We start from the raw sequence: 22,408 nt of genomic DNA on the forward strand, positions 1-22,408 counted from the left end.
GGACCACACACTTTCTCCGCGGGAATCCTGTGCCCCGCCGCCGCCGCAGCAGCGGGACAAGGCCGGGCCCGGCCGGGCGCTGCCCCAGAGGCAATGACGGCCTGAGGCGGGCCCGCTCCGCTCTGGCTCCGGGGAGAGCACAGCTCCCTGCTCCCGGGGCAGATTTGCTGCTGCTCTCCGTAAAACCAACGCGGTGCAAGGGCTCTCGCTGAGAATATGTCTGCTGCCAAACTGCAACAGGCGCTGCGCTACCAGTACGCAACACATTTCAAAGAGTTTTAGGGTGTCAGTTAAAACCAAACGCAGCCTGGCCCTGAGAAAAACAGGATTGCAAGGTGGAAAAGGCGTTTGGCAAAATTTGGGTTTAGGATCCTCACGAAAAATAGAGTCCTGCGACTAACTGGGTATATACATGCTCATTATCTGTTTCTTGAAGCAAGTGTCTCACTGTCCCTGAAGAAAAAGGGGGGGGGGGGAGGGGGTGAGGGAGGAATACCGAAAAAGAAAAAAAGAAAAAATAAATTAAAAAAATAAAAAAGAAGTGCTGTTCTTTGTAACAACTGGAACCACCAAACTCAGATTGCAGAAAAGCTACTGCAACCTGTTTCACTTATTATATGCATATTAAAAATGGGAAACAAAGCAACCTATTTGGTCATATGTTTCCCATTAACTTCTGATTTTTTTTCTCATTCGACCAAAGCTGTTGTGTGAATACAGCGCACACACCAGTTGGGATCAACACTCCTATAAGGACACCCTGGTATCACTGTAAATTGAAAGCTTGAAATCTTTCTTTGATCCAGATCAGCCATATTCCAAGATAGATTAAAGTTACATTACCAACAGGACATAAAAATATAATTATAAGTACGATTCAGGCCAAAAAAAAAAATCTGAGGGATGGGGATTTTCTGGTAATCAGTGGGTGTTATGAATGAGTAAAGACTGCATGATCATGCCATTTGTCATAAATGGTACCACATAAAGCCAGTTATTATATGTGTTTAAGAAAGGAGATGGATTTTGGATTTACTTTTGACCTTCTGTGTATTACTTCTGTATTGCCTAATTGGCATAGTTATTTCTGATTTTCATTAATGTAAATTGAAATGAAAATTGCCTTTTATTTTATTCCACAAGTGTTAATACCACACTTGCAAAAAATGTGAACTGTCGTTCATTGTAATTTATTTTTAGATGTCTAAACAGTTTTTAATAGTGTGATGCAATCTGCACGTCAAGGAGCCAGGAGAATTGGACAGGAGCAATATGATTCATTTTTTAAAGAGCTTTAAAGGGATCCCTAATTTAAACAGAAGGACACATTTATTCAGAGATTGAATTTTTTTAAAAAAATCATCCAAAGCCAAAGGATGCTTACTCAAATGCATTTTCCTGAATTTGAAAAAAATCCAAATTTGCAGAAAGATTATCTGGTATATCCTTAAGTATGTAAGAAGAAGAAAACAATTTGCAAAGTAGTAATTAAGTATCTGGCAAATACTGTATTTGACTAGAACAGTGTTATCTACATCTAATAATATCTATATCTAGCTATGCAATACAACAAGTTGGAGTGTATCTTCCTGACTCATAATGTTTGCTTTGTCTGATTTTAAGTTCTAGTCTTTAAATGGATACAGAAATCACCACAAGTTGATCCACGATATTTTGTCATGCTAGAGAATTAGGAGTTTCCATTAGATAATTAATTACAAGAAGTATGTCTCATACAGGAAAAACAGTCAATTGCTGATGTAACAGGATTAACCAATCCAGCACAGTGATCCGGCCCACTTTTGACAGACGTTACATGTGATGTGTACACACGAGAAGTACAGTATAAAGCTTCGCATTATAAGTACCACAAAGAGGAACTTCAGCAGTTCTTAAAGCACAATACAGCAGTCTCCTTCTGAGAGTCAGGACTAGAGAGGTAAAACTTTCAATCAGCTTTTTTCCTTTCAAACTGAAACTTTTAATTCCTGTGCATGCTGTTGCATACTGTTAGGGTTACATTGAATGAATGCATATGCAGAACTTTGCAGCTCAGGTAATTTGTAGAAAGAATCTGAGCCACCATTTCTGTATGTATTCAAACACATTTCTGTATGCATTTTTTTACATATATGTATATACATGTAAGTAAAACTAAACCATGTATCAGCGGTATTGGAAGCTCTCTTTTAGAGAAGAGTGCTTTTTAGAAAGTTATGCTTTAACGTTAAATCTGTCATCATCATGGCATGCAAGTAAAATATGCTATACCTGTATGTAATGGAGATTGTATGCGATAACTGTACCTGTAGTATATGGCAAGCAACATATACCCCACAGCAAGAAGCCAGACATACTTATCTGCATTTTATTTTGATTTATGCTGCTCCCTTACTTTTCATCAGACACTGTTAGGATAGGTGCTATATTAGAACTATATATAACTCCTTTAATTATGTCATCTGTTAGTACATCTAATCACGAATGCATATTTTCATCTGAAATTATTTTTTCATCCAATTAAACTTTTAGTTCTATTTCAAGCTGACTTTCAGACTTCGTATAATTACAACAGACTTTGGGCTGTTCACAAGATCCAAGAAAATTCAATGTGTTATAGTGAGGTTTGTGTTACAAAGATGTGTTTATAAGAATGGCTGCAGGGTTTATAATGCTGACAGACCTGTAAGTGTAACAGTATATAACAGTATAGTAACTGAGGTCAGTAAAACACAGATGAGGGGGTACTGTGGATGCCTTATAACAGTAAAAGACTTATAAAAGATCTTAATTGAAAAGGACTAGCAATATATAACATTTCTAAGACTTTGGCTGATTGTTCGATTACTTCTGTATGTTTCATTTACTCTACCTATAATTCCTTGCCTGTCTCTTAACCCATGTGCCTGTAGTCATCTCATGGAAATTAGAGACCTTTCAATGCTTATATTTATAAATTACTCCTTTCCACTGTGAAATGCAATGGTTGACAGTAATATACTGCAAGTGGAATATTTGCTGGGTAGGAGGTAAGCCCATCTGAGAAGACAAAGGTGTGGTAGAGAGAGAATGAAAGGAATGAAAAGAAAGAGGGTAAACACTAAAAAAGAAGCTGCTCTAAGAAAATTGGTACAAGATAATGCCTGAAAGGGAAGAATCTCAAAATTTATACAGTTATAGCTGTCATTTTTTCATAATCAAATGTAAGCGAGTTTGCAAACTTCAACTTTGCTGGATAAGGAACAGAAGGGAGAGGATACAGAATGTAAAGGCAACCTGAAGCCATGGCAGTGGCACAGGGAATGCCTTCTCACTGCACAGCAAAGCCCTCCCTGGCATAAACTGACAAGGGGCTACCAACACTGGTTGAAACTTCTTGTGCTTTAGATTTCATTTAATTTCCAAGGTCCTATTCTAATATTATGATTGCTCTCTGTGATTTAAATGAATGAAGTAATAAGTGCCTTCTAATAACAATGGGCCAAATGTAGAAGATCTTACTCAGCCTTCACTCAGACAGAATTATTATTGGCATCGATGAGGGCTTTGCCTGAGTCAGAAGCAAGTATGATTTGGCCAGATGACATGTAAGACTTCACATTCAAAGCATTTTTCAGGCATTGCTTGATTAACCCCAAACCTAATTTATCTACCCAAGAGCTTCCAGGCACAGACTAGCATAGAAGTAGGGCTATTATATGGCACTACCATGTCATGTCACATGTATGTACCAACTCCTGCTTAGGCTTTCAGTGCCTGACTGCATATTGCAGCTGAGCAGTGTATCATGTATTATAGAGCCCTCCAAACAACAGTGCTATTTTGTGCCTGTCAGATCTTTTGCCAGTGTTGATAACCCCCAGCATTTAGAAGTGAGCAGAAAAGATTTTTTTGCTTCTACTCCAGGCAGAATAACATTTTGAACAGGCAGGGGCTCTGTTCAAAATATTCAGAGCCCCTGCCCTCATTCCCATCTCATTCACAAGCTATTTAACATCTCCTGCTATACCTAACAATACCAGGCAGGACCAAGAGCAAGGTGCTCGTTAAAGATTTCACTCTTTTCATTCATTCATGTTTCCTCTGTTTAGTTAAGCTGGTGATACTGTTGAAGGAATAAAACAAACAAAACAAAACAAAAAGAAAGGAAAAAAAGGGGGGGCATGACAGCTGGGGGGGGAGGGGTCAAACAGAGAGGAAAAAAAAAGGAAAAAAAAAGAGAGTAAATTTACAGGAATGAGAAGATCTTTTAGAAAGGGGGGAGGGAAGGAACCACGAGTAGTGATATTTGAAGAGAGGTGTGTGTTAGGGGAGCAATGAGCATAAGGAAGCCAGCCTGCCTGTTCCTCCCCCTTCCTAATCATAGCCTTTACTCACAGACAAAACTCCCTCCCTCTCTCATTCACTCACTCACTTTAGGCCAATCCGTCCTCTCTCTCTCTCTCCCTCTCTCTGTGTCTCTCTCCTACTCTGAGACAGAGTCAGAACTCTTCTCCCTGACAGCCACAAACATCTACAGCACTTATTGCATTCAGAGAGGGAACCTGCAAACAAAACTTCACAGAAAACTTTTGGTTCTTGTTCCAGAGAATTTGCTGAAGAGAAGGAAAAACAAACAAACAAACAAGCAAACTAAACCAGCCCCCAAAAAAACTGTTCGTGAAGGGGGAGGAAAAGCAGGGCCTTTTAAAAAGGGAATCACAACAACTTTTGCTGCCAGGATGCCTTTGCTTTGGAAGAGAGGATTTCTGTTGGTGCTTTGCTGGATTATAGTGAGGAGTTCCCCAACCCCAGGATCCGAGGGGCACAGTTCAGTCACTGACTGTCCATCATGTGCCCTTGCCACGCTCTCAAAGGATGTGCCCAGCTCACAGCCTGAGATGGTGGAAGCAGTAAAGAAGCACATACTGAACATGTTGCACTTGAGGGACAGACCTAATATCACCCAGCCAGTGCCCAAGGCAGCACTTTTAAATGCCATCAAAAAACTCCACGTGGGAAAGGTGGGAGAGGATGGTTATGTGGAAATAGAGGATGATGTTGGAAGAAGAGCCGAAATGAATGAAGTTGTGGAGCAAACCTCAGAAATCATCACTTTTGCAGAATCAGGTGAGTGCTTGAAAAAAAACAAACTGTAAAATATCCTTTGTCCCCAAACTGAAAAATATGCTTTCTGCCAAAACTGCAATTAACTTATTTTCTTCTCCTCAGCAATAATGTTTTCTACAAGGTTGTAGGATGAGACTGGGGGGAAGGGAGAAGGAGGAATGGGATGGGGGGGTAGGACTCTGAAGGAATTTGATTTTTCTGACTTAGTCTTGGCTACAGATTACACTTGCTAAGCACAGTCAGTCACACAGGGAGGAAGCTCTCTAACCAATCTTGAACATAAAGTCAGGCTGCAGCAGGGTCCTCCAAACTCTGCCTGTAAATACAGAGTACTTGCAGTAAAGGGCTGGATTGCAGATTTGATGGTAAAAGAAAAAAGGCTGTAGCCTTTTGGGGAGTTTATGAAGACAGAAAGTGAACTGCAAACTACTTCAGAGACAGCCCTTTCATGTAAAAATTATAGTGGAAGTTACAAAATCAGATGAAGCAGCTTAAAGTTTTAGAAGTGAGATGGCTTTTTTGTGGGTTTTTGCCCTCCTTTTTTTTTGTCTTTTTTTTTTTTTTTTCTTTAATTTAACACAGCATCTTCGGCAATAAAGAGTTTCAGGGACTGTCAGATGACTTCAATAGAACTGGACAAGTTGCTGTAGCTGATCCAATTTGTAATGCAGACTTCTGCATACTGGAAAAAAGATTCTGCTCCTAAAACACTCCTGCCAAAAATGCAACCTTGGTAGGGTGTATTTTGAACTCTTTCACAGTTCTTTTTCCCCTAACTCTTAGGCAGTAAGAGCTCAGAATATATGTGTTTAGTAAGTAAAGTCTTAAGTCTCACATAAATTGCCCATAGGAAACAGCTCTAAAGTTGTACTTTGCTGTCTTGTTCCTACATGAATAGGACCAGAACCCATTTTAATTCAACGTATGTGTATCTGCACATAAATCTGTTAGTGTATGTGGGTATGCTAATGCATGCATCAATAGCAGTTACTTGCAATAAGTCTATCATCTAACTAACAGCAACTTTTTATGATGCTGTCTAGCCAAAGCATTTTTCCTGTTGCCAAGACGGTTTTAAAAGAATGTCATTGTTTTGTTTGGTACAGCATATGGTAGGCAAAGTATGCAAAGGAACTCCAAGCATTTTTGTTTAAAAGTTTGCTGCAGCAGTATAAACAATTAAGACAACACTCAGAGTTTCCAGTCCTGAAAACCTGTTGACTCAGATGTTCTGATTGCAGGGAAGCCATGCACAAGAAGTGTGCATGCTTTTAAGTGCAGACATTCCTGCTGGCTGTCTGATTTCCAACTGTACAAGGAGCCCTTGCCTTTGGAGTCCTTGTCAATATACATATTATCAATTCTTTCAGCATGAGAGCTCAGGCTTTTCAGTTTTTCCATCCCCTCCACTTCAGAAAGCAGAGAGTAGGTGTCAGTGCCAGAGGTCATTAGAAGCAAGGGTAGCTCAACATTAGTTTAGAAATGAATTTATAAAAGCAAGGAAACCTCTAAGCTGTCTGCGAGTCAGATTCCCCACCTGGTTTTCAGCAGCTCGCTCTGAGCACAGTGGAACACATATGGCATGAACAGTGGTTTCTCTTCACTGTGTGCGTCGCAATCATTTGTAAACACGTTATTGTCTCTCCTGAGCTCTGACACAAAGGAATTTGGAATTTGATATATGCCTACTCTGTACAATACCCTCCAACGGCGGCTCCCGAAGCCATTGGCTCTGGCAGTCACGTGAGCAGCAGAAACCATGCCATTGCCCACACAGTGGCCAATCATCCTGCCACCCATCCCCGCCACCAGCCACCAACACTGTCACTCTGCTTGATTTACATAGCGTTGTGCTACTGCTGCTGACAAACTACTTGAAGAGGACTTAACGCTATGGAGTTGCAGGACAGGGGCATCCACTGTGTTCTCATGCCTTCTCCTCCCTGCCACAGTTCTATTCCTTCATACTAAGATGATCCTGGAAGCCTAGGCAGGAGGGCTGCTCTGTCCATTTTTTCCATACCTGCTGCCTTTCCATACCTCTTTGATTTGGGACAAGGGAGGGACTATGAGCAACCTAAAAACTGAGCTCTGGTTTGGGCTTATAATGGAAATGATAAATCCACTCTGTTGAGTAACTTCAGATTACTGAAGCATATTCATCTACAGCCATTCATCTGGTAAATTGCTAATACAGAGGATCTACCACATTTTACAGGTGCCAGTGCTGCAGCAACTTAAGTAAGCCCTTCTTGAGATCCTGTCCTCTTGTGCACTGGAAGTTATTCCTATCAAATATTGAACCAGTATCTTTTTACTGTAAAGGAAAGGGAGGCAAAAAACAAAGGCAAGTGACATGTCATATAGGAAGTATGAGTTAAAAAGACAGGAATTGAATATAGCCACAGCCGCCACTTTTGGTACTGTGGGAACTGGGAATAGCATGAAGAAATTTAAACACCAAGCAGGAGAACAAACATGTTCCGCTCACAGCCAGGTTAATGTGTTTCCTGCTTTTAACATCAAACTCACTCTGCCTCAATAGAGGGCAATAAGAAATCAATGAAAATGAATGAAAACATCTCATATCGTGTCAAAAAAGTGTCTACAAAAAGCAAAATAAGACTTTAGGCTTCTTGTTTCTTTGTGTATGGCTTGACATAAACAAAGCCTTTAGGGAAATGTCTTTCAGATGCCACATTAACTACTTGCCTGTATAAAAATGTAGTATTTCCATCTTTCATCAGCCATATTCTCAAACATGCAAAGAAGTGAGGTGAATGAGCAAGCGGCACCCTGTGCATGCAGCTCTGTCTTGAGACTGCTTTTTTCTAAAATAAACCAAAATGCAAACAAGAGCAGACTTCAGACAATTAGAGGGCAAATAAATGTAGTAAGCTTGTCTGAAGAACAGGTGTAGTTATGTCCAGGAAATCAGCAAAATAGTTGGCAGGTACTTTTTACAGCTAACACATCCAGACAGATCTCTGCAAAACTAATGACTGTGAGTATTGGGCAAAAGTTACAAATGCACCCTACTGTCCTTTGGCACTCTTACAAGTAAAACATGAAAATTACTTTCTACTTGCATATCAAACTGAGATTACTAACGTTGATTAGTTCTGCTGTAAGGGAAGCTGTGCCAGATTTCTGTGTGTTACTTCAAAGTCTTAAAAATAGTTTTTTGAGGAGAGGGGTCATAAAATTTTGTGACAAGCGAATCCAACAGGTTCAACAACAGAGATATTCAATACTTATAAATGTGATTGGCTACTAACTCGTTCATTATTTTAAGTAGACAGCTTATTAGGCAGTTCTGGGACTCTGCCAACTGAATTTGATCCTGGCAACTAAACTACCAATGAAATGGGTTGCTAACATCAGCCCCTGAGAAGGTGACAGGAATTATCTGATGGAAATACAGAAAGCTAAAGATTTATCTTCAGGAGAGATTCCAGGGGAAAAAAACAGGAGTCTGCCAGCTATTTAGACCACTTCCACTGTTTTGTACCACTTCATACAGAATTCCAGGTGAACCGACTTGATCATGTGATGCCTACCTTCATGTGCAGAGGGATACATGTATTCACCTACCCTATACAACCAAGCTGGCAGTTCAGGATGGAAAAAACCCCAAAGGATGTGTCGCTTATGTATTTTGAATAATTTCGACAATTTTCATTTGAAAAGAACTGTATTTAAGGGTACAAGTACTCATGCTGAATAAAGAACGGCCACTAGAGGGCACACTCCAAAGGCTTTTTGCTCCACACGAGGCAACATTCCCGCACACTTATTTTACCTAATTGGATTCTGAATCCCAGAGATAGTTATGCTTATCTGTAGCTGCTCTGAGTGGGGATCGTTTCTCTCTTCTAGTTTATTTAAAAGGCAAAGATTCACCGGAGTGAAAAGCTGCAAGGAAAATAATGCAGGAAGGAAATAGGTAGAGGAGTAAAAGATGGATGCTAGAAGTGCTGGAAATCTAGACAGATCAGAAATTATAAATATTATTTTTTACAAGATACTGAGAAATGTGACCATGAATCATCCTATGAGATGATTTGCTCGCATCATTTTTTTAATGCAGTCTCTTCAGCTTTTAGAAAACAAGCCTATTTTCCCTTGTTGTTTTTTCTTCCCTCCTGCCCCCCTCCCCCCTAGCATACCAAATCAAAGATTTCAGGTTTAGCAAATGAAGGCAAACTGCTTCCAGAAGAGGAAAGCCATTCTGTATTGATCTGTTTCTCTGTATCAAAAATGTGAGAATTAAGAGTGGATGGTTGGTTTAAAGAACAACCTGAGAAAGCACAGATGAATCTAGGAAGGTGGGAACCAGTTTAGAAAAACATACCTGAGAAAAAGAAAGTACTGTATGTGTCCATCTCTGTGTAGCCAGGCCCCCAGTTTTGTGTGCTAGTAGGGAGTATCTGAATATGTATTTGCCTGTGTGTGTGTGTGAGCACATGTATGTCCTTACATGCAGGTATCCCAGGGCAAACATGCTCCTGTACTTCTGCCTGCACCCATAGCATTCCTGCAGACAAGGATGTGCATTCATGTGTTTCCTCTGTGCAGGATATATCTGCCTTGCATGCATGTAAGTGATTCATGCTCAGGAATTCTTATATCTATATCTATATATAGAGATATGCCCATGAGAAGGCAATCTCATTTAATGCAACATAGCTTTGCAACGTTAATATAGGATTGAAGCTTAGTTTACTGGAAGCAACTGGAAATTCTGTTATTCATTTCAGTGGGCCTGGGATTTGGGCCTTAGTGCTCAGAAATTAAATATTTTAATGAAAACAAACAGGCAGCCTCTGATCCACCTAATTTTAGAATTTACAGCAAATTATTACAAGTATGCACAAAAAAAATTGCTCTCTCAAAAAAAAAAAAAAAAAAAAAAAAAAAAAAAAAAAAAAAGAAGAAAAAAGATGAAGCCTTGGGATTGATTTTACTGGTGCAAATATTCCTAAACTTTGCTTGAGCTATTTTAGACGTAAACGAAGAAATCAAATAAAAGAAAAAAAACAAACTTCAACCAAACAAACACCTTTTTTGTTTCTAAATATTTGAAGCCATGTGGGGGAAGGGCTTTCAATTTGGAAAGAACTCAAAGCTGTGGATGTAAAGTGCTTCCTAACAAAATAGCAGAGGAGAGTCAAGGTTCACCAGAACTGAATTATTTCACATTCTGAATGACCTTGTCAGTGCCTCTTTGGGTTAACTTTTCAAGAAAAGGTATTTAAATAAAGTCGCTGCTGCTGCTGCTGCTTTTTTTTTTCCCCATGAGCACTCAGGGAATAGTTCCTTTTTCCTGATTTTCTTTTTTGATTTATTTTTCTCTTACAACAAAATCATCCTTTTCTGACAGCTAATGGTAAGTAAGCATGAAGATAAGGTATTAATTGTGCCATAATTTCCCCTCTCACTGTAAGAGGCAAGAGTAAGGGAGCAGGAATGAAAGTATGTGACCTGGATGAGTGGTCACATATGCTGGATAATGAATAATCAGAATAAATTGTTTGCCAGTGATCCATAGGCTGAAATGCATTCACAGAAATGGCCACTGTCTAACTGTGGAGATATAGGAGATTTGTAATCATCAGTCTGCCTAGGGGATAATTACAAGACGATAACACTAAATTCTCTGAATAAATTCTACACTGCAAAGAATTCATCTAACTCCAGTGGTCACTCATTAGTAAACATTTTGAGCAATTATCTCTCAATAACCATGCTCTGCTCTTCACTCTCTTTAGAGGAACCTTTCTAGTAACCTATTTTTTTTCTGTCTCCTGGGGAACGGAAATGAGAAGTGAAGGGAAGGATGCTTTTGAATGTAATTACAGATTGGCACGCAGTACAAATTCCCCTAAATCTAAACATAGGCAGTAGTAAAGTTAGCAACTAAAAAAGGAAAAAAAAGCTTGCTTTGTATGGAAAAACAGTTCACTTACAGTATAATGTAAAAACGTTTCAAAATTAAGCACCGGTGAAGCATAGATATTTAAAGCGACAGCACCTTCTTACACACTGAGCATTTATCAAAGGAAAATAAATTCCGTGTATTAAGAGAAATTAAGAATAAGCCACATTATAATGTTACAAAGAATAATGGCTTTCATTATGAAAGAAAAAGCCTTAATAATTTAAAAGCATAAAGGTAAAAAAAAAAAAAATATTTTTGCATTTTACTCCAAAGAAGATACTCTCAATTGTATAGCTTCGACCCCACCTAGTATCTGTGTATAGCTTGAAATAGCAGGGCTTGATCTTGAATCCTGCTGCAAATTGCAAATAACGGAACTTCAATGGCATAGTTAAAGCCAGCCATACAGAGGGAAGGATCCTTAGCCTCAGAGGAAGAGCACCCTGGACCTGCAGATCCCTGCTGGAGCACAGCATCAGCTATCTGATGCAGGGCTGCCCCTCCAGTCCCCCTGGGCCTGGCCCTCAAGGGCTCTGCCAGTCTCTCCACGGGCTACTGTGCCATGCCCGTCACCCGCGTGCTGCTCGGGAGCAGGGGCTGCCTGCAGAGTGCGAGCCCTGGGCAGCCCTGCCAGAGGCGGAGAGGAGAGTACCTGTGCAGGCTCCCCTCTGCTTGCATGTTCAGGTTTCTCTCCTAAAAAGGTGCATGAGCACTGCTGAAGAGAAAAACAGATATGAGAAAACTCCCGTGCTATATATACTGCTACACTTTCTTTCCATTCAGTAACTCCTTCCATTAAACCTTTTACCATATATGCACTACTTAGAGCTTGTATTTTTAACCACTTCTCACATCATTTGCTGGTGTCACTTGCCCTGCTAGACTGCTCCTTTGGCATCACAGCCCTCCTTCTGGAAGGGACTTTGCTCAGCAGTAAAGCAGAGAGGTGGCCTCTCCAATGTTTTGGGAAAGGGAAATGAGGAAAAGCAATCAAAAGGAGCCCAAAGTAATCCCTTGTCTCCTTTTTCAGCTGCCTTCTGCTATGATAACAATCCAGGCTGTTGACACTGCTGTTTATATGAGCATGGAAGTGATGAAGGCATTATCACTGTTGGGCTGTGGGTCTTTCCTCAGCAGTCAGGCAGGAGGAGCAGGATGATTACAAATGGAAAAAGACCCTTGCAAATCACCCATGGCAAATGTAACAGCAGGAAAAAAGGCTAAACCAAATGTAATTATGGAAGTGATACCATGCCCAAATTTCAGGAGTCTCCCTTTTACCTTCAGTTTGAAGAACTGAAGCTTTAATCCTGACCGTTAATTCAGACCTATAAAGAAGGACTGCTAAATCCCTAAGAAATATCTTGAGAAATTTAACTATAGATTTTTTATTTTTATTTTTATTTTTTTGTCTCAGAACACTTGAAGAATTTATTTTATTGTAGCACTGAACCTTTTGGAAACAGAGATCCTGTTATAAAGTGAATGTGTAACCATAATAAGTCAGATCCTAGGGTCTCAATTTGGTTTTAGAACAGGCCAAACTCTGATTTCAAAATGAGCTTGTCTGAGAACAGTGACCTCTTAAAAACTGCAGGATTCATACCATTTGTGCTGTGTGATCGTAACAAACTAGTTGTGAATGTGGAGAGAATTCAGAAAAGCTTCGTTTTTTCCTAATGTGAAAGCATGCTTTTTATCCTCAACCTTGCACTATTCCCAGTCTCCTTCTAAAAAGACCTATGAAAGGGAAAGTGTTTTTTAATTGCTATAAAACCTTTTATTAGCTATGCAGGTTTCAGGATTTTGTTTCATTCAGAAATATTAGGTTCAGATAAGCTCCCTGCATCTTTTCCTTTAGACTCTTAACCCACCATTTGTTTCTGAAAATGTAGCTAACGACATCAAGAGACACTGTTATTGTAGCTAACAACCTACAAGGAGCCTGTTATCCCTGTAGAAGGACATGTCTTAGGCTACCTTGTTCAAGCTCACTTCCCTTAAGTAAAGAAAAAGCAAGTACTCATGTACTTTCACCATACTGTTCAAATATTTTTAGTAATGAGGAAGAATTCTACTTTGACACATGGAGGAGCAGTTGAAAAGCTATTTAAGAGGGTTTTTGAGGTCCTGTTCCTTTCATGTAATATTTGTCAAAAAGACTGCTTGCATCACTACACTTCTGGCCAGTGCAAAAGGTAATGTGAATATTTGCTGTTGCAGATACGTCACTTCGTAACTATTTTCAACTCCCACTAGGATGGAAATAGCAGAATGTGAAATACCATGCACTAGCACTTAACAGTGCTAGGTTATTCTGTAATTCAGGGCTGCCTGGATTTTTAGATAACATAGGTCATACAGCTTCTTCCACTGTTGAGCCAGGTCGGCACACCCTACCCGCTTTCTCCAGAGCAGACGACCAGACCAGATTTTTTGTCCATTTCCAACACAGATGAGCTTCTCCTGCACCCAGCACAGTTGATCTGCCATGCACAGGACCCCCGGTAAAGCCAGAACTGCTGTCTATGCGCAGCTTGGTTTCTGAAGAATGCAAAATAAGTATAGCATTTCCCAGCAATCCGTGCTTATTCCAGACAGAAGTCTGTGAGCTCTGGGGAAAGAGAGCAGCTGGGAAGAAGGTCTTCTGCAGCTTGATCTAAACCACATTTTATTTTACCAAGGTTTGCTTGGGTAGAGGCAGCAAGCAGAATGGGTTGAATAGAGAGTCTTGGTTGGCAGCAACCAGCAACCCACCCTTGGCACATCACCTGCCTTCAGGTTCCCTTTAAGTCCAGGCCCCCTCAGAAAGGATTTATCAGGACTGGAAGGGATAACCTAAAGTTAGAAGCTGGCTTTAGAAGGGAGAGTCAGGGGGAATAAAGCCAGAGTCTGGCTGGTTCTCACAGCCCTTAGAAGTATCCATTATCTGAGAGAAAACTCCGTAACACCCTATGTACAAGGCAACCAGCCTTTTGGACTTCCGTTGGACTGGAGGGATGTCACTGTACAACTCCTCACGCTCTGAAACTGAGTCAAGAGTGACATTGGTGTCTGTCACCTGACCTCTGTTCAAACACAGCTGGCAGCTTTGATATAGTTTGATTACCAGAATGGAAAAGAACCCAGCATTAGCCATTCAGTCATTATTGAATGAATCAATTAAAAAATAATAGAAAAAGAGTACTTTCATCATGCCTCACAGTACTGGTCAGCTTGTTCTATCTTTTTTATGAGCTACTTCCTTAAAAGAAGAAATTAATGTCACTCACTCTGAAGACTGGCATCAGCTTCTCTCAGTCTGTGAGAAGCAGTTAACACAAACCATGTGTTTCCATATCTCAGTGACAGTTAAAGTCTACAGTTTCACACTCTCACTTAGTGGGAAAACAAAAACAAAACACTGTGCCCTTTGGACACTGTAATTCAGAAATGTCTCTCTCTTTGACCTGGGAATGCCACGAGGGAAAGCTGAATGTGTCAGTGCTAGTACTTCACAGAGAAGAAAAGCAACAGGTAGCTCAAGGGGCAGCACGGCCTGCCTACAAACTTCAGAAATCAGCAACTCTTCAATTTGCAAGTGAACACAAGGTAGATGTCTCTTGGGATTTTGCTCTAGTCCTGTCTCACCTGAGAATGGGAGAATAGGGAAATGGTCAGGGAGCCCATAGTGGTGAATTCAGTTGCAGTGGGAAGCGAGGAGAAGACCCTTGCTACAAAGAGGGCAACTTTTCCTGTTATGTGTCCTGCTACTTCTGTTTTAATCACCACTTTCTGGTCTTAGGCTGCAAAGTTACAGTTCACTGACAAGAAGAATTGCTGCACAGAAAATTCGGTAAACAACTATGGGTAGCTCAAGAATAATATTAATGACAAATTGATAATTATGAATACAGTTTCTTTCTCACTAAGGCCAGATATCTGTATATTGCAAATCTCTGACCCCAGTCCATCCTGGCCTCCATGCTGAGAAGGAACAAAAGACATCATTAGGGCTTTTTTTTTTGTTAAGAAAATAGAAAAGTACCTCTCTTGAAAAAATTATATCACCACCATCCCCCAGCTAATTCATTCTCTCTTAACTTCTTCATGCTCTAGTGATCAAATCATTAAACAGCCCTCATTATTCATTCCAACTTCTGCCAGGGATATGAGCTCTGTATCCGAGAAACACCTCCTCACCATCACAATCATCATAATGACATCTTAGCAAGTTGATACAATTATGCCAGAGAACCATCCCATAATTATACAGTTCTTTAGCTCATTTCTTAGTGTATTCACCATTACTATAATCACAGCAAGTACAGTGCCTTAAATTAGGAACAGGATTTACAGCTAACAGGATGAAAAGTCTGCCTGCTGTAATTCTTCAATTCTTTACAATATAAATCTGAAAACTTTTTAAAGTGGATGTTCATATTTTAGGCATGTGTTTGTTTTCGAAACAATAGATGTTTACAAACTCATTTTAAGATGCAAATGAAGGATGTATTGTTATGGAGGGAGAGTGTAAACCTCTTCCCCACATAATTTTCAAAGTATTGCTAAAGAACTGGTAGCACTGTACCTTATTTCCTAACCAGATATTAGGTGTAAATTTTTTTGCATATGGTACATATGGACTGCCATCATAAAGCATTTTTGCCTTTCAGCTCACAGTGATCACAAAGACAGCTGATGCAAACCTTGGCAGCCACTGATGCTTATTTGCCATGAGATCCATTAATCCTTTACATTGTTACTATGATAAATGGTCTGGTTAAAATATGCTGGAAAACAGGCAAATGTATTTTCACAAAATATAAACTGAGGAGGGGGTGAAGGAAGGTTAGAACAGAAAATCCATAAAAATTAAAGAACCAAATAGAAAACCTAGGGCACTTCACGCCTGTGGAAAAAATAACAGAAGTCTTTTTAACGAAATCAAGCAGACATACTAACAAGCTCTTCCTGTCTATTTCCATTTACCAAATCAGGCACAGCCAAGAAAATGTTGCACTTTGAGATTTCCAAGGAAGGCAGTGAATTATCGGTGGTGGAGCATGCTGAAGTGTGGCTCTTCCTGAAGGTCTCCAAGGCCAACCGGAGCAGGACAAAAGTCACCATCCGCCTGTTCCAACAGCAGCGACAGCCAAAAGGCAATTCTGAAGGAGCAGAAGATACAGAGGATGGGGGGCTGAAAGGTGAAAAGAGTGAGACTTTGATTTCAGAAAAGGCAGTGGACACTCGTAAGAGTACTTGGCACATCTTCCCTGTCTCCAGCAGTGTCCAGAGACTCCTGGACCAAGGCAAGAACTCTTTGGATGTACGGATTGCCTGTGACCTTTGTCAAGAGACTGGAGCCAACCTGGTGCTACTGGGCAAGAAGAAGAAAAAGGAAGATGATGGGGAAGGGAAAGAAAAGGAAGCTGGAGAATTCACGGGAGAAGAGGAGAAGGAGCAATCACATCGGCCCTTCTTGATGATGCTTGCCCGGCACTCAGAGGATCGCCAGCACAGGCGGCGAAGACGAGGCCTGGAGTGTGATGGCAAAGTCAACATCTGCTGCAAGAAGCAGTTCTTTGTCAGCTTCAAGGACATAGGGTGGAGTGACTGGATCATTGCTCCTACAGGTTATCATGCCAACTACTGCGAAGGAGAGTGTCCCAGCCATATAGCAGGCACATCTGGCTCATCATTATCTTTCCACTCCACTGTCATCAACCACTACCGCATGCGGGGCCATAGCCCCTTTGCCAACCTCAAATCATGCTGTGTGCCCACCAAGCTCCGGCCTATGTCCATGCTCTACTATGACGATGGCCAGAACATCATTAAGAAAGACATACAGAATATGATTGTGGAGGAGTGTGGCTGTTCGTAGACGCTAGTGTGCACAAGACCCTTCTTGTTAAGTAGAAAATGTATCAAAAGCCCAAGAAGAGGAAAGACCTGACATGGTATAATATTTTTTGAGTGAAACAATCATCAGAAATATAAGCAAAAATAAAAGAGAGCAAGAAAAGGGAGAGAAAGAAGAAAAAAAAAAGACTTATGGAAGATCAGAAAAGACTTCAGCTACAAAAAAGGAAGAAAATGTCATGAAGATGGGCTTGAACAAGATAGGTCAAAATGGTGGTATGGATTGGGGATTTCCCCTTCCTTTCAGTGTGCTCCTTATCTTGTTACATAGTATACTAAACATTAGTTACTACTAGGGGAAGGAAGTTTTGTTCCCTCCCTTAGTTACCCATCAGGTCAAGCCATGGTAGCAGCTCATCTAACCTGCAGAAATTTGGACAAAGTCCAAAAGGTCAATGAAAAGCCATGTGTATGATCACTGCAGTCACTGGCGCTTTCCCCCCACATTTACAGAGCAACTGAGTAGGTGTATAGTGTTTGTGTTTGTATATATATGGCTATGTATTTACATACATGTCTCTATACATACAGACACAATACACATACTTAACATTGATCAAGGGTCAATAGTGTGCAGGGTGTGTACACCTTCATCTTCTGCACTACATTTACAAAAAAAAAAAAAGAAGAAAAAAGGAAAAAAGAAAAATGAAGAAAAAAATGGAACAAAAAAATTAATGAAAGAATAAAAGTTACATTCTGTAAAGGTGCTTACAATGTTAGAACTATGCAACCTAGATGGTTTGAAACTGTTTACCTGCAAGAGAAAGAAAAAAAAAAACAGAGAGACTTTTTTTTAAAATGGAAGTAACTTGTTTAAAAAAAAAATCTTTGGTGAGAGATACTTGAAAGGAACATGTTTGTCCAGTTGCTGGAGTCAAACATTTCTATATTTTGTAAAAAAATTTTTTAATCGTTTACTATTTGCACTACAATGGTGTCTGACCTGTCTAATCCTTATTTAACAAATATTTGCAAGGGAGGGTGGTTGGGTGTGGGAGGGGTTGAGAGCTGCACTTATTGTGAGCTATACAAGAACTGCTACAGCACACAAAATAGCTATTTTTATTATTATAATAATTATTATTATTTTGTACCTTAAAATGAATAGACACATACACCAAAGACATTTGTGCAAGCCTCTATAAAGTCTGTTTGTGGTTGGTACCATTCACCTGTAATGAGTTAGGGTTTGAATTAAGTCAGTGGGTTGATTACATTCAGGCTAGAATATCTGTTAACCAGTTAAATTCAAATAGTGCCCTCAACAAAAAAATCACCATTTGAAGTAAGCCCAGAAAATCCCTGGGATTTGGATCCAAAGTGCTTGGATCTGAGGTCCATCTGAGCATAATCATACTGTTTTGTATGTACAACACTAAACTCGGCCCTTATGCACAGCAAATGTGCATTGTAGGGAAACAACTTTGTCCAAGGGATATACATACATATGTATATATTCCTGTATGTATGTATGTATGTATACACAAGGTATAAGCACTTCTGGCTTCATTTTACTCTTCTTAAAACATTGAATGTTTGTGTGCAAAGCACAGTATGTTAAAAGATTTTTTGTTTATTACTGCCAAGTGGGAGGCTACATGTTCAAAATGGTATTTGTGCAAGAGAAACCTGAAGTGCTGGTATACACTTTAAAAGTGTTGATGTAAAATTACAAGCAGCCTTGGGCCCTGTCCACCATTGCTCCTGCAAATATACAGAAAATGGCAATTGTGGTTGGATTTCTGTTTGAAATACAGTCTTTGCTGAAATGCTGGCTTTCTCAACCACCACCCTCTAGCATGACAACTCTTAATGGGTTTGCGTGTTACCTGTAAGACCTAATTTTCAGTGTCAACACCTAACCTGAAGGGTCCAACCCGTAGGGCATAGGTAGATAGTTGTTGTTTTTTAAAAAAATTTTCGCTGTCATATTTAAAAGAATGTTAAACTTACATTTGTCTTTGGGTAGGGGGAGATGATAAGAGGGAATGGGAGAAACCTTTAGGCCCTGTTTACACTGAGTTTGATAACCCTGAGCCTGAAGCTTCAGACTCTCCTAGGTTTGCTGAACCAAGCCCCTGTTAGTTGCCTTCTGAAGGGGACAGGCTTCTAAATGCCTCTCCTGGAAAGAAGTACTAACAAAGCTCCCCATCTTGCTGAGAGCACAGTCTGTTTAAAAAAAAAAAAAAAAAAGAAAAAGAAAAAAAAGAAAAAAGATAGCACAATATAACCCAGTCACACTGGCTAGGGATAGTGTGTTAGCACCTTCATGGCAAGAACCATGTTTAAACAGTGTAATCAGGGCCTTCATTTTTTGTCAGCCAAAACTGTTTGTGTGTGCATGTGTGCGCGTGTGTTCTCTGCGTGTGCAGATGTGTGTGCGCATGGGCGCATGTCTGTATTTGTATGTATCTATAGAGATAAAAATGAAAAGGGAAAAAAAAAGAAAAAAAAGAAAGAAATAAAAAAAAAATAGCCCTTTCCTCTGTTGAATAAGTATCAACATACATGCATATAGCTAAGTTTTCTATCTAATTTATTCCACAATATTTAGATTGCATAGTACAGCTAATGGGTTATACATTTATGTACTTTTTATACAACACAGTTTTTTTACAGACTTGTTTGCAATTTGCAAAAAAAAAAAGTTGAAAAAATATAATTGGTTAAACACTAAATTTGTCACTGAAGTGTTCTGTAAAATATCAAGGCTTTCTGATTTAAATTATTTACAGAAGTTTGTTGGGTTTTTTGTGTTTTCTTCCTGGGGAAAGTGAGGGATACCAAATGCTAGTAGGAAAATTTTCAGGAACAAAAAAAGGATGGGCAACTAATTTATCTTTATAAATTTAACAAAGTTCTTGGCCCTGCTTATTTGAAGCATGTGGCAGAATTTCTGTCAATTTTTCTAGAAGCAGAGCCAGCCTTTGGAGCAGCAGGAACAGGGACACAGTCTGTGAGAATTGTTGAGGATACCATTTAGTTCACTGGTCTTTGTACTTGGCCTTAAAATTGGGTGCCCCAGAACTCTTATTTATATCATCAGATGTCCCAGAACGGTTACTTGTGTCAACAGGCCTTTTGATGTCAACTGGCCTCCTTACAAGATCAGTAAAACTACTTACATGAGTAAAGCTGTGCCAGGGTGAATGACAGGTTCCTTCTGCTGTGGGCACTATCAAGGGAGAGAAAGGATTCTGAGTGAATGGCACCACAGCCAAAGCTGTTTAATCCAATTATTTGAATGAGGCTGTTTGCATCATGGTGGATCTGAACACAGTGGTAAGGGAAACGGGTCAGATGGCTCACATTGATAAAATTTATTCTCAACAGTGATTACTTAGAGAGCATTGGAGACCAGAAATCCCCAAACCTTCCCCTAGATGACAATGGCAAAACTCCCATTGGCTGCTAGCAAAGTTGGTTTAGAAAAAGTCATGGTTTTTCTGGCTAAAGGAGAAAGACCCTTTAAAAAATAATTCTCATCCTGAATTTGATAGCAGGTGTAATGTGATGAGTAGGGACTGGCCTGAAAAACATGAAACTAGCCTGAGACAACTTCCAAGTGAGGAAAGAATATAGGATTTTAGATATTGTGAGCATGTTTTATGACAGCTATACCAAAAACAGAAAAAAGTTTTCAAATCAAGAAGTAAGTGTTCCAAGCCCTATTTTTTTAGCGTGCATTTGTATGTGTATACTGGTCACAAATTTAAAAGATTTCTCCCTCCAATCTCTAGCATCAGTCATGGGGTTTTGATTTGTGGTCAGAGTTATTTAAAGTAGGGGGAAATGAAAAACTGTATGATAAAGTAAAATAAGAAATTTGGATGTTAATCAAGACTGAATGATTCCAGCAAAATAGCCCATCCCTGATAATTTGATTTAATTAAATCTGCATGTACTTAAAATAGCATTAGAAATTGTTACCATATTTAAGCAGTTGTTCTAGGGCATGCAGCCTTAAAAATTACTTCTCCTTTCAGGTATGACTGTACCAAAAAAAAGAAAGAAAGGCTCTTAACTACTAACACATTCCTTTCCATATAACCTACTTACTGTTTATATTGAGAATACATTTTCAGTATATATTTAATCACAGAAATGTATTTGTTTAGTGCCTCCATAATCTTACTGCTTGAGAGCTGACCACATTTGGTTGTCTTTTCATATCTCCATGTCAGATGCTCTGGTTACAAAGCCTAAGAAACTGGCATAAGTGCATGCTAAGATGTTTCTTTGGGAGGGCTGAATGTATTTGTATCCTTTAGATTTAGCAAAAGGAAATGCTTACAGATGCTTGTAATTATTATGCACTCATGGTCTAGTGCCCAAAACTGTAAAATTGAATGAAATGGGAGTTTTGTCATTGACTTCAATAGAAACACTCTCCTACCAAATCACTACAGAGTAGGGTTGCATTATATATACCTCCTTTTTTTTGTACTTAGTTGAGAAATAAGCTGTCAAATTCATTTAACAGTGACACCACAAGACCATGTAGAGGCTAGCAGCAATATCTCTTAGGCAGAGAACTTCAGGCATCTGTAAAGTTTATGTGCAAAATTAAAAATTGATGGGCTATAGTTACTCATGTGGAATTGTGCCTTACTCTGTAAGCAATGCCATTGATTTTCAGAGGGTCTCCTTTCCTAGAAAGTTACCAGTCAGCATCAATAAATTGAGAAAAATCTATTTCTGAAGTATAGGTAGATACAATGGAAATTATTAAGTTCTTTAAGTTAAACCTCATGTCAATAGTGTACATCAGTATAAGAAACAGATGCTAATCCCTTTTCTTATACTGAAAAAAGCTTTACTCCCCCATATGCTCTCATTGCATTACATGTGGAGTAAAACGTTTTCAGCATGAGTAAATAAAATCATAATTTGATCTTCTGTGAACAACTAGAAACAAGGTTTTCATGGGCCGAAACAAGCAGCACTTCTGGGTTTTATAGCTATTTATTTTTTGAGATATAATGAATCTGTTAATTCTCAATGGGTTTCTTTGTATTTAAATACTTTCAAAAACAACACATTGACAATGGGTTGAAGATACATATATACATACATATATTCTATATGTATGTATATATATATCTTCATAATAATATGCATATATAAATATAATACAATTTAATATGACATAACATATAATATTATGTTATATTACATTGCATTATATTATATATATACATATTATATATATGTCTACAGTATATATATATACACACACAGCTATATATATGTATATACATATATATAAATTATGAAAGCCAAGATATTATGAAGCCTATTTTGTTTTTATCATTTTGTGTTTTGTTGTTGATATTATTATTATTGTTATTATTATTATTTTGCATACTACATGCAGTGCTTTAACCAATGTCTGTTTGGCTAATGTAATTAAAGTTGTTAATTTATATGAGTACATTTCAACTATGTCAA

General features: G+C 39.1%; 1 protein-coding gene across 2 annotated transcripts; it reads left to right on the top strand.

Moving 5' to 3' along the window:
• The first annotated feature begins 1,880 nt into the window (after positions 1 to 1,880).
• Positions 1,881 to 22,003, top strand: INHBA (inhibin subunit beta A). Of its 2 annotated transcripts, XM_063158264.1 has the most exons (3): positions 1,881 to 1,939; positions 4,588 to 5,109; positions 16,030 to 22,003. In XM_063158264.1, the coding sequence occupies exons 2-3, from the start codon at positions 4,722 to 4,724 to the stop codon at positions 16,914 to 16,916; spliced, it is 1,275 nt and encodes a 424-aa protein (XP_063014334.1). In that variant the 5' UTR covers positions 1,881 to 1,939; positions 4,588 to 4,721; the 3' UTR covers positions 16,917 to 22,003. The 2 variants fall into 2 exon arrangements, with proteins under 2 accessions (XP_063014334.1, XP_063014326.1); XM_063158256.1 differs by lacking the exon at positions 1,881 to 1,939 and having other exon boundaries at positions 4,317 to 5,109.
• The last annotated feature ends 405 nt before the right edge of the window (positions 22,004 to 22,408 follow it).

This window comes from Melospiza melodia, chromosome 1 (genome assembly GCF_035770615.1).
Source record: "Melospiza melodia melodia isolate bMelMel2 chromosome 1, bMelMel2.pri, whole genome shotgun sequence".
Classification (NCBI taxonomy): Eukaryota; Metazoa; Chordata; class Aves; order Passeriformes; family Passerellidae; genus Melospiza; species Melospiza melodia.